This window comes from Callospermophilus lateralis, unplaced genomic scaffold, assembly GCF_048772815.1.
Source record: "Callospermophilus lateralis isolate mCalLat2 unplaced genomic scaffold, mCalLat2.hap1 Scaffold_784, whole genome shotgun sequence".
NCBI classification, from domain to species: domain Eukaryota; kingdom Metazoa; phylum Chordata; class Mammalia; order Rodentia; family Sciuridae; genus Callospermophilus; species Callospermophilus lateralis.
In genome coordinates, this window is record NW_027515870.1 from 571,680 (window position 1) to 588,292 (window position 16,613).

General features: G+C 33.1%; 1 protein-coding gene across 1 annotated transcript in view; it reads right to left on the reverse strand.

Moving 5' to 3' along the window:
• Positions 1–16,613, reverse strand: part of LOC143387271 (A-kinase anchor protein 9-like) — a 70,655-nt gene that overhangs the window by 17,386 nt on the left and 36,656 nt on the right. The window contains 1 exon segment of the mRNA XM_077108445.1: positions 594–692. Coding sequence (XP_076964560.1) covers positions 594–692 — 99 coding nt within the window.

A 16,613-nucleotide genomic window follows, 5' to 3' on the forward strand; every position in this document is an offset into this window, starting at 1 on the left:
GAATGAGAATGGGCAATAGTCAGTGATTTTAATTTTTACTAGAATTTAGAATTATTTAGTGAAGATGATGATGCAGTTGGGGGTTGAAAAAAGTTTTGAATAATACAATGTCGAGGACAGGCAGAGAGTGGTTCAGTGGCAAGCACGGTAAAAAAAGCGTTTTTCTATCATTATTTCTGTTGGAAGGTGGCCTGATCCATTATTCCAGCCCTAGCACCTTGGATTTTAGGGAATCCTATACACCATTCTGAAGATACCCTCCGCTTCCATAATGGGAAGGAAAGACTATGTTGGCCATGGTACTGAAGCTGATTTGTTACACAGTTCATAAAGAAATGTTACAAAGAAAAAATTTAAACTGTAACAGGGGAGGAAAATTCTCAAATTTAACTTTCTCTGTGTTTTTCCTATGCTATGAAAAATATTTCTATAGACATTCTGGATCTTTTACATAAGGTATTATCCTCATGATTTATGCTTAATCTTAGCCAAATATTTACTACATAATTACAAAACTGAAGACATAAAATTGATAGTAAGAAAAAGTATCAGTGTACATAACTGTTTAAAAATGAAGATCAAAAATAACATACCTCTATTGCATGATCAATATTCTTTTTTAGACAACTTCCAGGATGTACTACTGATTTCTGTACATCAGATTCTTTAATTACCACTGAATCAACAGAGAACTAAATATAAATAAAAAAGTATAAAAAAAAATTAGTGTTGTGTGTTTTATCCAAAGTTTCTACCATGTATAACGTGTACTGAGGCAGTGGGGATACAAAAATGATAGTTCCCTCAGGGTTACAAGTATTGTAACTTAAAACATTTTTGACTAAGTTTTCCAATTAAAAGTAACAATGAATATTATGTCATTTAATGAATTTCAGTATAAATGTATGATAAAAAATTTATTATGTAAAAAAAATTTTTAATAATTCTTTTAAAAATAACATCTTAGATATGCTTATATAGCAACAGTGTACATAACATACTATATACACTGATACTACACACTACTTATATACCTAAGATATATGATACATATTATTCATATTACATGGATATCTAAATTACACAGACACAAAACATATAATAATATAGAATAGATTATATTGGATTAAATATATTAAAAGAGCCAGGTACAGTGGTGTGTGCTTGCAACTCCAGAAATTTGGAAGGTTGAGGCAGGAGGATCAAAAATTCAGGATGAGCCTTAGCAATTTAGTGAGACTCTCTTTCAAAAAAAAAAAAAAAAACGGTTGGAAATGCAGGAAGATGGCTGAATAAAGTATTTGCTTCCCTGACAGATCTGTGGAGTGAACCAAGAAAAGCAAAAAGGTCACTTTTTTCAACAAGATGGGTGAATGGTCCAGAACTAGGAAGGACTTAACTGGAATTTAATACTGGATACTCAAAACAGATCATGGACTCAAGAGATCTTGTATAATAAAATAAGGGGGAAAGATCCCCAGCTCCAGGGCTGTAAAATAGCTGGAAGTACAAACCAGAATAATCCCTAGGTGAATGTAGTAAAGCAATAAAGGAACCCCCATTCCTAGGAAAACAGAGGTGTTCTGCGGTATGGAGAGCTTAAGAGCTCAGAGATACTGCTCAAAAAACAACAACAACAAAAAAAAATCAGTAAGCTGTGCTGCACAGCATGTGTGTACAGGAGGGAAGCCACCAGCTTTCTTGGCGGCATGCATGGAGGACAGCAGAAAGAACCCTTGTGAAGCAGTGGCTGGGGGGCCTGCAGTTAGGTGAGTCAATTATTGGCAGATCGAAGTCTGGCCCCAAAAATGTGCAAGGCAAACCCATGCTGTGTGATAGAGAGTGTTCCAAAGTGACCGGAGAAAATCAAGCATGGAGGGACATTTACACAGGAGAATACTGATCAAGGAAACCCACCTGGCTTTCCCCTCCCCATCCAATCAGCTGCTTGCAGTACTGGCTGGAAGAAAAGTGCCTGACTGTGAATTTGAAAGGACAGGCAAAGAAAGAGATCAAGTTTGGAGACCAAATGATGACCAGGGTTCATGGGGTCTGCAGGCAAAGTTGTGGGCTAAGAACAGATTCCTACATCACATGTGTAGAACCTAAAGGAGATTCCCGAGGTACAGTCTTCCAATGTGGACAGACAATTGCTGAGCCTTGGAGGTGTGATGACTTAAAATCTTCAGACCAATAGGCACGCAGTGAAGAGATTGGAACGTACCTAAGCCTACACCTTGGCTCTAGTAGTTCCGCTTCCAGGACTAACACTCTCACCCTAGCAACCCTAACTACCCTGAGGGTAGAGCTAGCATCAAATTCCAGACAACATACCTAACTGCTCAGAAGAGAAGCTGAGAAACTTGAACTGCAATGGAAAAAAGTGTTCAATTTTTCATCCAGATTCCTTTTTTTTCTTCTCTCACATGTCTACCATTTTTGAAACCAAGTATTTTTCATGGATCATTTTATTGAGGACTGGGATATCTGAATAGTACATTACAGTTTTGTTATTATTTTCTTTTAAAAAATTATATATATATATATATATATATATATATATATATATATATATATATATATATATTCCCCTCTCATTTATCTGTTTCCTTGTATTCTCTTTCTCACTTTTCTCTTGCTAACACCCAACCTCTATTAAGTCCTCCCTTCATTCTTCCTATAATTTTTTAACTTCTATCTTTTCTGATCCTTCCTCATAAACATCACACCCTACATGACTTTTGTTCTCTCTTTGTCCACCAATGGAAACTGTAAACTTTTTTGCAAACTTAATGTTTATATTGTAGACAATAATTGAACACATCATTTCAGTTTAATGGAATAAAACTGTGGATGCCTTAATAGGAGCTATTTGGTTTAAGGCTGTATATTATTTGTATTGGGTGCAGTTATTATTTGTCTCTTCCTTAAAGGCGAGGTACTAGAAATCTTCAGGGACACTATTAATCTACAGGGTAGACACTGTAGTGCTTGAAAACCACACTGCTAGAAGGACAGACATAAGAACAACATGAGAAAACAATGGAACAAAGTGGCCCAAACAAACCAAGATGATCCAATAATTAAACCCATAGACAACACAGTAAAAGAAATGTAGAAAAGGAATTTAGAAAGTACATATTAGACTGACCTGGTACATAAAGAATGATATAGGGAATAAAATCAGAGATAAATTTGAGGAGGTAAAAGATCATTGCAGAGGCAGAGATTCTCAGAAAATTACAACAACAACAACAACAACCCCAGAAATCCTCAAAATGAAACAATCAATAAACCAATTAAAAATTCAATGGAAATTACTATCAATAGACTAGACCATTTGGAAGATAGAACCTCAGGCAATGAAGACAAAATATATAATTTTGAAAATAAAGTTGACTACACAGGGAAGATGGTAAGAAACCATGAACAGAACTTCCAAGAATGATGAAATAACAAGAAAAGACCAAAATAAGATTTATCGGGATAGGTGAAGGCATAGAGATACAAACCAAAGGAATGCCCAGTTTTTCAATGAAATAATATGAAAAAATTTCCAAAATCTGAAGAATGAAATGGAAAATCAAATACAAGAGGACCTCAAATGTACAAGATCACAACAGACCCACATCAAGACACATCATTAAAAAAAGGTCAAATATAGAAAATAAGGATTGAATTTTAAAGGCTATGAGAGAAAAAATATCAGATTATATATAGAGGGAAACTAATTAGGATCTCAGGTGATTTTTCAACCCAGACCCTCAAAGCCAGGAGGTCCTGGAATAATATATACCTAGTTCTGAAGAAGATGGATGCCAACCAAGAATTTTATATCTAACAAAAATAAAACTTCAGATTTAAAGATGAAATAAAAACCTTCCGTAATAAAAAAAGGTTAAAGAATTCATAACTAGAAAATCTGTGCTATAAAACATTATCAACAAAATATTCCATGAAGATGGAAAAAAAAGTCAAAAAAAATCAACAAAGGGAGGAGCCATACAAAAGGAATAATCAATCAAAGGAGAAATTAATTCAAAGTAAAAAGTAGAAATAACCTAAAATGACTGGGAACACAAATCATATCTCAAAAATAATGTTAATGGTCTAAACTAATAAACCCAAAAGACATAGATTGGCAGATTGGATTAAAAAAACAAAACCCAAAAATCTGTTGTCTCCAAGAGACTCACCTCATAAGCAAAGACATCCACACAGTGAAAATGAAAGGACGGGAAAAAACATACCACTCACATGGACTGAGTAAACAAACAGGGGTTTCTATCCCCATGTCAGATAAAGTGTACTTCAAGCCAAAAGTTAATCAGAAGGGACAAAGAAGACATTTCATACTGCTTAAGGGAATTATACATCAACAAGACATAATACGTTAAATATTTATGCCCCAAACATTGGAGCATCTACATATATCAAACAAACCCTGCCTCAATTTCAAGAATTACATAGACCATAATACAATAATACTGAGTGACTTTAACAAACCTTTCTCACTACTGGATAGATCGTCAAACAAAAACTAAACAAAAAAACTATAGAACTTAATAATATAGTCAATAATTTATACTTAACAGACATATAAAGAGTATTATACCCATCAACGAATACATGCTCTTCTCAGCAGCATACAGACTCTTCTCTAAAATATGCCACAAAGCAACAACTATGAAATAAAAAAGAGATTATACCCTGCATTCTATCAGATCATAATGGAATGAAATTAGAAATAATTGATACAATAAAAAATAAAAAACTCCAACACCTAGAGACTAACCAATGGACATAAGAAGAAATCAGGGATGAAATTTTTAAAATACTTACCAGAGATAAATGAGAACTAATAAAACTTGTCAAAATCTCTGGGACACTATTAAGCTAAATTCATGAAAGAATGGAAAGTCAATGAGTAAATGACCTAACATAAGACCTCAAAGCCCTAGAAAAAGAAAAACAAATCAACACCAAAAGCAGTAGAAGACAGGAAATAATTAAAATCAGAGCTGAAATAAATGAAATTGAAATAATCGGAACAATTAAAAAATTAACAAAACAAAAATTTGTGTCTTTGAAAAAATAAATAAAATTGATAAACTCAATCATGCTAATGAAGACAGAAAACTCAAATCACTAAAATTCATAATCACAAAAAATATTACAACAGATACTGTTGAAATACAGTAGAGAATCAGAAGTTATTTTGAAAATTTATACTCCAATAAAAATGAAAAATTTAAAGACATCAACAAATTTCTAGAGACAAATGAGCTACCCAAAAGGAATTAGGAGGACATACACAATTTAAACAGATCAATTTCAAGCAATAAAATAGAAGAAGGCATCAAAAGCCAACCATTTAAGTAACACCCAGGATGAAAAAGATTCTTACCCAGTACTACAAGACCTTTGATGAATTAATACCAATAAGCCTCAAACTATTTCATGAAACAGAAAAGGAGGGAACTCTTCCAAACTCATTCTATGAAGCTAGTATCACCTGATATCAAAATCAAAGACACATCAAGGAAAGATAACTTCAGACCAATATCCCTAATGAACATAGATGCAAAACTTCTGTATACAATTCTGGCAACTCACATATAAAAACATTAAATATATAGTTGTTATGGTTTGGTTGTGAAGTATCCCCCAAAAGTTCACATAAGACAATGCAAGAAGATTCAGAAGAGAAATGACTAACCTAATCAGTGAATTAATCCCCGATATGAATTAAAAGAAGTGGCAGGGTATGGCTGGAGGAGATGGGAATTGGGGGGATGGCTATGGAGTATACATTTTTTATATGGAGAGTGGAGTCTCTATATGGGGTATATATTTTGTATCTGGAGAGTGAAGTCTCTGATTCTGTTTCCTGATCACTATGTGAACTCCTTCCCTCTGTCACACTCTTCTTCCAGATGTTCTGCCTTACCTCAAAGCCCAAGGGATGGAGCTGGCCTTCTATGGACTAAGACATCTAAACACGATGAGCCCTCAAATAACACCATGAGTCCTTTTCCTCTCTTAAAATTGTTCTGGTCAGATCTTTTAGTAACAGAAATAAAAAAGCTGACTAAAACAATAGTGCATCATATTCAAGTGGGATTCAAGGTTGGTTCAAATACAGAAATAAATAAATGTAATTCATCACATCAATAGACTTCAAGGAGAATCATATGATCATTTCAATTGGAGCACAAAAAGCATTTGACAAAATAAAGCACCCTTTAATGTTTAAAACACTAGAAAAACTAGGGATAGTAGAAACAAATCTCAACACTGTAAAAGCTATACATGCTAAACCCAAGACCAAAATCATTCTAAATGGAGAAAAACTGAAGGCATTCCATCTACGAACTGTAGTAAGACAAGAATACCCTTTTTTTTACCACTTTTATTTGATATAATCCTGGAAACTAGCCAGGGCAAGTAGACAGAAGAAAGAAATTAAAGGGATACGAATAGAAAAAGAACTCAAATTATTACTATTTGCCGACAATATGATTCTATATTTAGAAGACCTAAAAAATCCACCAGAAAACTTCTAGAATTAATGAATGAAATTCAGCAAAGTAGTAGGATATAAAATTAACAACTATACATCGAATTCATTCCTATATATCAGTGATAAAGTCACTGAAAAAGAAATTAGGAAAACTACCCCATTCACAATAGTGTAAAAAAATAAAATAGAATATTTGGAATCAATATAACAAAAGAGGTGAAAGACCTCTACAGTGAAAACTACAGAAAACTAAAGAAAAAAATTGAAGACCTTAGAAGATGGAAATATCTCCCATATTCTTGGATAGGTAGAATTAACATTGTCAAAATGGCCATACTACCAAAAGCATTATATAGATTTAATGCAATTCCTATTAAAATTCCAATGACATTCTTTGTAAAACTAGAAAAAGGAATCATGAAATTCGTTTGGAAAAAAGAGACCCAGAATAGCCAAAGCAATCCTTAGGAAGAAAAGTGAAGCAAGAGGCATCATAATACCAGAACTTAAATTATACTACAGAGCCATAACAGCAACAACAAAAAACAATGGGATGACACTGGCACCAAAACAGACATATAGACCAATGATACAGAATAGAAGACATAGAGACAAACCCATATAAATACAGTTATCTCATACTAGACAAAGGTGACAAAAATACTCACTGGAGAAAAGATAGCCTATTCAACAAATGGTGCTGGGAAAACTGAAAATCCACATGAAGCAAAATGAAATTAAACCTCTATCTCTAATCTTGCACAAAACTCAACTCAAAGTGGATCAAGGATTTAGGCACTAGAACAGTGACCATGCATTTAACAGAAGAAAAAGTAGGTCCAAACTCTACCACCTCAGCTTAGGAACTGACCTCCTTAACAAGATTTCTAGAGCACAAGAACTATAAGCAAGAATCAATAAAAAGATTCAAACTAAAATGGTTCTTCACATCAAACAATCAATAACATGAAGAGTGCCTACCGAATGGGAGAAAACCTTTACCACACATACACATCAGAGCATTAATCCCCAGGATATATAAAAAACTCAAGAAACTTAACAACAGGGGCTGGGGTTGTGGCTCAGTGGTAGAGTGCTTGCCTGGCATGTGTGAGGGACCTAGGGTTTGATTCTCAGCACCACATATAAATAAATTTAAAAAATAAAGTTTCATCAACAACTAAAAAAAAATTAAAAAACAATAAAAACACCAGAAAAACAAACCAATCAATAAATGGGCTAAGGAACTGAACAGACACTTCACAGAAGACATACAATTGATCAACAAATATGTGAAAATACATTCAACATCTCTAGCAATTAGAGAAATGCAAATCAAAACTCCAATGAGATTCTATCTCACTCCAGTTAGAATGGCAACTATCAAGAATACGAGCAACAGGCCTAGGGACATAGCTCACTTGGTAGACTGCTTGCGTCACATGACCAAGGCCCTAGTTCATTACTAAGCACCACAAAAAAAGAAAAAGAAAAAATATGCAACAATAAATGTTGGCAAGCATGTGGGGGTAAAGGTACACTCATACATTGCTGGTGGGACTGCAAATTGATGCAACTACTATAGAAAGCAGCATGGAGATTCATAAGAAAATCTGGAATGGAACCACCATTTGACCCAGTTATCCCACTCCTAGGTTTATACTCAAAGGGCTTTAAATCAGCATAATACAGTGATGCAGCCACATCATGTTTATAGCAGCTAAATTCACAATAGCTAAACTACGGAACCAACCCAGGTGTCCTTCAACAGATGAATGGATAAAGAAAGTGTGATATATATCTTCCCAATGAAGTATTACTCAGCCTTAAAGAAGAATGAAATTATGGCATTTGGTGGCAAATGGATGGACCTGGAGAATATCATGCTAAGCTAAATAAGCCAATCCCAAAGAACCAAAGACTGAATATTTTGTCTGATATGCAGATACTAATTCACAATGGGTTGGCGGGGGTAGGGAAGAATAAACATATTTTGGATTAGACAAAGGGCAATGAGGGGAGGGGAGGGTTATGAGGGAAGAAAGGATAGTAGAATGAATCAGAAATTATTACCCCAGGTACATATATGATTACATCACATATTCTACATCATGCACAACCAAAGAATGAGAAGTTATACTTCATTTATGTATGATATGTCAAAATGCATCCTACTGTCTTAGATAACTAGTTAGAAGAAAAAAAAATTGTTAGAACTAAAAAATAATAATTAGTTATTGAAACTACATATATAGAAATAATAGTTCATTAAAATTGATTTGTCTAACATTACCCAACTGGTATGTGGTAGATCTGAACATGAGTTATTTAAAATAAAAACAGTAGTTCTGAAAAAAAAAGAAGAGGGAAGAGGGATGAGGATGTGGCTTGATGGTAAAGAGCCCCTGAATTCAATCCCTGATACAAAAAAAAATTATATATATATATATATATATATATATATATAAATAAATAAATAAATATATGTGTGTGTGCATGTATGTATGTATATATATAAAGATATACCTAAGATATATTACTGAGTTAAAAAAGCTTGTAAATTCTCACTTGCATTAAAAGCCTGTTTTAACATATATGTCTATATAAATAGGAAAATGTCTGAAAGAATACATATCAAAAGTAACAATGATTGCTTATATTGGAAATGAAGAGTGGCAACAGGAAAGAGAAGGTTCTTAACTTACAGTTAGTTTAATTTTAACTTACAATCAGTTTAATTTTATCTACCCACATATCTTTTGGTATGTATGTCCGAATTCTGTATTGTTATATAAGCATTCACTACTTTGTAACAATGTTTTCTTAAAATGTCTAATCTTATAACAATAAGGCAAGATTAGTATTTAGAAATCATGTGGATTTAGAATACATCAGTGACTTAAATAGACAACGATAAGCTTAAATTCCTAGGCTGGGGTTGTGGCTCAGTGGTAAAGTACTTGCCTAGTGTGTATGAGGCACTGGGTTCAATTCTTAGCACTGCATGTAAATAAATAAATAAATAAAATAACAACTAATAAAATTTTTTTTAAAAAGGCTTAAATTCCTTAATTGAAAACAAACAAAATGAAACAGTATTTCCTCTAAATTTATATATATTTGGATACATAAATTACACACATAAATTATTTATATACACATATACATGCACACAATGATTATAATGTATTTGTACATATAAAACAAATAATTTTAAGAAAAAATGAAGTAGAAAAGTAAGACACAGACTCTTTGGGGACGATTTTAATTTATGTAAGAACATGACATCTAAGTAAAGAACCAAAGGAGATGAGGGTATGGGCATAAAAATACCTGCAGAATAATCATTCTAGGTAGAAGAAAAAGCCAATCAATCCCTAAAGCAGAAGCGTACTGATATGTGATATAATTGAGGATCACAGTGGGGATGTATGAGGTTTTTTTTTTTAATCTTTTAAAAGTGTTTTTAGTTGTCAATGGACCTTTACTTTATTTATTTATATGTGGTGCTGAGAATTAAACCCAGGACCTCACACAAGCCAGGCAAGCGCTTTACCGCTGAGCTCCAACCCCAACCCCATGGGATTATATGGTTTGAGAACAGTAAGTGATAAGAAAGTCAGTAGGAAAAAGTCAAAGATGTCATGGTCCTCAGGACTAGTGAGACTGTAAAGAGCAGAAGAGGATTAGAGTAACATGATGTAACTGAAATTATAAAAGAAAAGGTTCTGGCACTTGTGTTGACTATATAGAGAATAGACTGTAAACAGAAGTTGAGTAATCCAGGTGAAACACAAAACAATGGCAGGGACCAGTGGAGCAGTAAGGAGTGGCACAGTTGTGATGTACTTTGAAGGTTAAAAAAAAAACAAGATTTTTTCATAGAATGGCAGAGAGTTATGACAGAAAGGAGTCACGATGGATGAAGATGGCTACAGAAGGAGCAAATTTTAGAAGATCCTGATCCAAGAAAACATACATAGTGGTAATTGAAGATCATTTCTTCTCTCCTCATAGATCAGGGTTCTATTTGGGACATGATGAATTTGAGCATTAGACAATCAAATGGAGTATATTCAAGTCATTGTGGAATGATCATACTTAGACTATTTAAGTACTCACCACATCAACATATCAAAGCCTAGGCATAGAATAAACAAGTAAATGTCTACTACCTGACATATTTTAATTCAGAAAATAGATTAATAATAACATCTTTATAAAAGTATAAGTAAAATTCCTATAATAAAATGTCTTTGGTTTATACCAACATTTATTTCACACATTTCAAATACAGAATTATCTCCTGCTCTTATTTCTTAAAAAATGTTACATCCTATCTCTTTGTTAAAGTTATATTTTATTCTTAAAATAACCATTCCAGATGATACTATCATTGTTACTAAGCTACAAATACTGCTGAATGAAGTTTTAAGTAAATAGATACCTTGGGTCCACCGTGGTCTCACTAATGGCTTGAAGCTTCTCCTGCAGAGAATAAATTTCTGCCCTATGATTTTCTTCAGTTTCTTTCAATTGTTTGCGCAAAAAGCATATGAAGTTTTCTAATTCTTGAATTTGTTCTTCAAGTTGTTTAATTTTTTTGGTATCTTTCAGAGAAGATAACAGGAAGAGAAGACAATACACATTTCAATACAAACTTCTCAGTGAAATAACAATCATTTTATTTCAATGTATAAAAATATTTATTCTTTGAAAAATGTTTTGAGTGAAACTCAGGTTTTAATTTGACTAATTCTGACTGATGAAAACAAGAAAACAGTGTGATTCAAGATCATTTCTCCTATCCTTATGGTATAGTATCTCTAAATTCAACAATTTTATATCTTTAAAACAATTCAGAAACATGAAACAAAAGAAGTGTTGAAAAGGGACCACAGGAGAGTAGTTAACACCTTTCACTTTCCTCTTTTATTTTTATTTCTTAAAAATGCTGATAATTAATCACTAAACTAACTTTTTTGCCAATTAAATGAGCCATTAGTTAACATGCAATTTGGGAAATAGTGGACAGACTACCTCAAGAAGATATCAATTTAAAAAAATATAAACTTAAAATATTACTATATTCAAAGAACCCCTGAAGTGAAAAAGCATGGTATTATCTGATATGCTTGAAATTCTATTCTGTTCACCAAAGCAATTACAATAATAAAACTCATTCCTAAAAGCAAAAGTGAAGGCCTAGAGATACCTTGAACACAAGAAGTCTAGTTAACTGGCCAAATAATCATGAAAGAAAAACATTAACTGTGACTAATTGTTTATGGTTCATTGTATGGTCCCTTAACATTGTTACTTCCCATTATGCCATCTTGGTCTTTTAACTCACTCTCTAGTTTCCCCTGATAACTCATTCTTGTCCTTGACCTCTTGTCCTTGACATTCATGCTGATTATAAATCTTTACCTCATAATTAAATTTTTCTCCCAGGTTTCAGACTTCTATTTTCAACTAACTCCTATATATTTTTTCAAAGTCAATAAGTATTCTATTCTTAACTCAATATATTTAAAACTGAATTATTATTTTTTTCACAAATTGGTTCCTTTCTATGACTAGAACCATACTCTAGTTTCTTAAGGTAGAAACTTGGGTATCATTCTTAATTTCTGCTAACATTAACGACAAACTAGAACCAAACTCTAAGTGTTGAACTTAACTTTCTATCATACTCAATTCAATCTGGCTGGTCTTCCCATCAATAATTTCATCCCTTCCAACTGATCCTAATGGTATCAATTTAAAATAAAAATCTTATTGTTACTCCCACTATTTAAAATCCTGCTGTAGGTCTTATCACCAATAGCATAAAACATAAACATGTTTCATCAGAGTACATAAAATATTTCCTGATCAAGCTCCTTCCAATCTCTCCAGTTTTATCTAGCTAACACAACCTGAACTCCCAGTTCTCCCAAAAGGATGCAATCTTAGATAGAGCTCAATGCTTAAGACTCCATAGCCTTCCCCAAATTTCCAACCCAGTTACTCCTACCCATACCCTCATCCTACTCATCTCCACAGGAAAGACAAAACTCTTTTTTCTCCCTCCATTCTTTACATTTCAGAAATTTTCAGTGTATTTTACATATGCTTTCCCAATGGATTATAATTTCCTATGGGAAAATGACTCAGTAATTTTAGTTTTCTCTAGCACTTGAATGAATATCCAATGTTTATATGAACAAATAAGACTAGGGCTTAGATACACAAGTCACCTTCCCCTGTGAGTTCTAAGAACAGAATTATAAAATGGTGGACTCTAAGTGATGCTTCATGGTAATTATAAGTCAGAAACTATTTACCTGTTTGTGTTTTTACATTCTGTAGTTCTAACTGGTATATTTTCTGAAGCTCCTTGATCTTTTCCTCTTGAGTAGAAATAAGCTCCTCTTTAAGATTGCAAAGAGCTTTATCTTTTTCATTTTCCATATATTCACGAACCTGATCCACGTCAGCTGAATAAACCACTGAAAGGCATATGCACTGAGCTATCATCTGTAGCCTTAAATCATTCTGAAAGTGAATATATATTAGAAAAATTTAAAATAATTTATTATAAAATAATTTGCTTTTTGCATATACTAAAACAAGAGGAGAAATAATTTATAGTTTAAAACTTCATAAGAGAACCAATGACATTTTTTCTTCATTCTTCATTCAATTATACTTAGCTACTTCTTTTTTCAAGGAGAGTAGTATCATTACCTCAATTTTAGAGCAAATTCTGATATTTGGTATAGCTTATGATTTGTCCATATTGGAGAGTCTTTATTCTGACTGTCTGGGAATGCTCCCTACAGGAACAAGTTGTCTCTGCAGGAAACAGCCTAGAGCCTCAACATTTTAGGATATTTAAAGGCGAAAACCACATCCAGATTGACTTGGCAACCAGCAAGCAAGCAAGCAAGAAGTAGTACAGAAGCTGAATAAAGCCATTAGCGAAACAATGCAATGTCTTCATCAAATTTTCATTTCATTCATTTCTCCTGGGATTTTTTCATAATCATAATCAAAAGAGAAATGGATCAAAGTGACCCTAGTTGAATACACATTAAAGAATGGCTACTAACATCTAATCAATTATTCCCCACAAAGGTACACTGCCCAAGGAAAGTGGGAACCAAAGAGAACAATTTTACATTGTGCAAGAATTGCTATTCTGTATTGCAAGTAGGCTATGCTAGGCAATTAGTAATGTGGTACAGTGATGGGACTTTCCTATGGGAGAAGCTCTTCTTACGTAATATGGAGTCTCAGGGTAAAATGAAGTCTGTTTGGTCATTGCTTATATAGCCTGGCCTATAACATTCCCCACTGGTTTTATGGAACTAATCAAATCATTAATTAATCATCATTGGTTTACAGCTACTGTAGTGAGTATGGAGGACCATCAGTTTTACAGAATGTATTTTTTGTTTTATATATCTTATTAAATAAACAGTTAAAGATGCAGGGTCCAATTAAAAACCCTAAGAGGACTAACAGCAATGGATAGGCTACAGCTGTGTAAGAGTAGTTAGCCAAGGAGACCAGGAGAACAAATTTTCATACCAATTTCTCTCATGTTGTCTTGGCTCTTCCTTATCTTTCTTTTTATTTTCAAATAATATTTTATTTTCATGGCACTGGGAATTGAACCCAGGGTTGCTCTCTACCTGTGAGCTACATTTCCAGCCCCTTTTTTTCAATATTTTCATTTTTATGTGGTACTGAGGATTGAACCCAGTGCTTCACATATGTGAGACAAACACTCTGCCACTGACCCACAATCCCAACCCCAGCCCTTTTTAAGGCAAGGTCTCAACAAGTTGCCAAGGTTGGTCTTGAACTTAGAACCCTCCTCTGCCTTAGCCTCCCAAATAGCTGGAATTACAGGCATGCACCACCATGCCTGGATTTAAAATATTATTTTAAATATGGAAAAATGCAAGCAATAAACTCGAAACCCAAATTAACAAGTACTATAACATTTTCTCTGTATTTTTCATTCCCTGTACTCCCCATAAACTTCTATGTTCTCATCACTCCTTTCTCACAGGCAACCATAATCATAGTTTGGTACAAATCCAGTCCAATTCTTACATTATCACTTCTCATTACAATACATTTTGCATTCTCAATGCACTGTATATTTTGTATTTTTATGGACTTACACAAATGATATTAATTTTACAAATTTATTTTCTCATTCAATATGTCTGTGGTATTATTCCATGTAGGTAATGGGGGGTTTAAAATCCAGTACCACAAACAAACAAAAAAATAAACAGCATGAAGGCAACAGGTTAATTCATTTTAACTGTGGTATTATGACTATACCAAAATTTGTCCATTTCCTTTCAGGAGATAAATTGGTTTATTCCTAATTTTTGGATAAATGTGCTAATTTCTTTCTAATTAGTGGTTCTCAAATGTAACATGCATCAGAATCACTTGGAATGCTTATTAAAACAGGTTACTTTAGGAACCTAACCCAATCCCCACAGTTTCTGATTCAGGAGAGGTCAAAGAGCTTTGAATTCTAACCCGTTACCAAGTAATGCTGGGCTTCTGGTCAGGAACCCCACTTTGAGAACTACTTAGAAATATAACTGCTAGGTCACAGATAGTGCATTTTTAACTGTGCTAGATTTGATCAAATTATTTTTATATAACAGTACTAATTTACAATGCTACCAGAAGGTTGAGTACTTATATACTCACATCCTCACCATTCTTTATATCAGACTAACTTCACCAACCTAAATGGGTATAAAATGTTATTTTATTTTTACACTGAATAGTAAGGTTGAAAGAATATTTTCATGTTTATTAGATACTTTGATTTGCTATTCAGGCACATGTCTTTCACATCTTTTGCCCATTATTATTTTGTTTTTGGACCTCTTGTTACATTAATTGTTCTTTCTATATTCTTGATAGCTTTTGTTTGCAACTTACATTCATGGCAAATATCTAGTCCCAGTCCTCAAATCTGTTTTACATCATTGTTTTTAAAAGATACAATAAAAATTTTAAATGTTTTCCCATGCTTTGTCTTTATTAAAAGTTTTCCCTATCTTAAGATTCTATTTTCTTCTTATGTGTACATTTTTAACCAACCTGATTTTTTTCCCTAAAGTGACAATGATCTAATTCCCTAACTTCTAACCTCTAGTATCAAAAGTCAATTGTGCTCAAAACAATTTTGTTTTTTTCCTCCCAAACAATTTTGAATACTCTAAGCTTCTGCTAATTTGGTTTATTTTTTGATTTCCTCTGTCTCTGCTCAAATATCATCTCACCAAAGTAGTCTTCCTTGACCTACCCTATGCAAAAAAAGCCCTACACTTAGGGAGATCTTCTTATCATACTGTAATTTTATTCATAGCACTTAAGACCACCAGAAATATTTGTCTGTATTTTCTAATGTTCATTTAAACCCTAAAAAGTAAACTTTATTCTTCCTTGACCATTTTCATTCACTGTTAAATTATGAATGACTTGAACAGTGCCTGGAATGTAGTAGAGATTCACTAAGTGATTCATTGACTTGTAGGGCTTTCTTGCTAAATTTTTACAAGATACAGATCTGTTCTGGGCTTTTCATTATATTCTACTGATCTTCTTAACCATCCTGGCATTAAACCATATTGTTTATAATGATTTTGTAATAAGTTTTGATAACAAATACATACTTTTTAAGATTGTCTTGAGTATTCTTGGCTATTTACTCTTCTATATCAATTTTAGAATCAGTATTCCACATTCATTAAGAAACCTTATTGTAATTTTGACTAGAACTATTAATTAGGAGAGAACTGATATTTTTCTTTGTATCTTTCCATTATGGATATGATATGTATTAGCACACAGTCAGGTCTTTGTGTCTTCAATATTTTATAACTTTCTTAACAAAAACTCAAAACATCTTATTATCTTGGATTTAAAGTTTTGCCTGATCTGCTCATATTTTTTCTCATTTCCTATTCTTGTCATATTGCAAGAACTGGAGAAGCATTCACTAAGAACTACAAAACCATGTTGCGATAGTAATGTTGACAATTGGTATGTATCCTAGTCC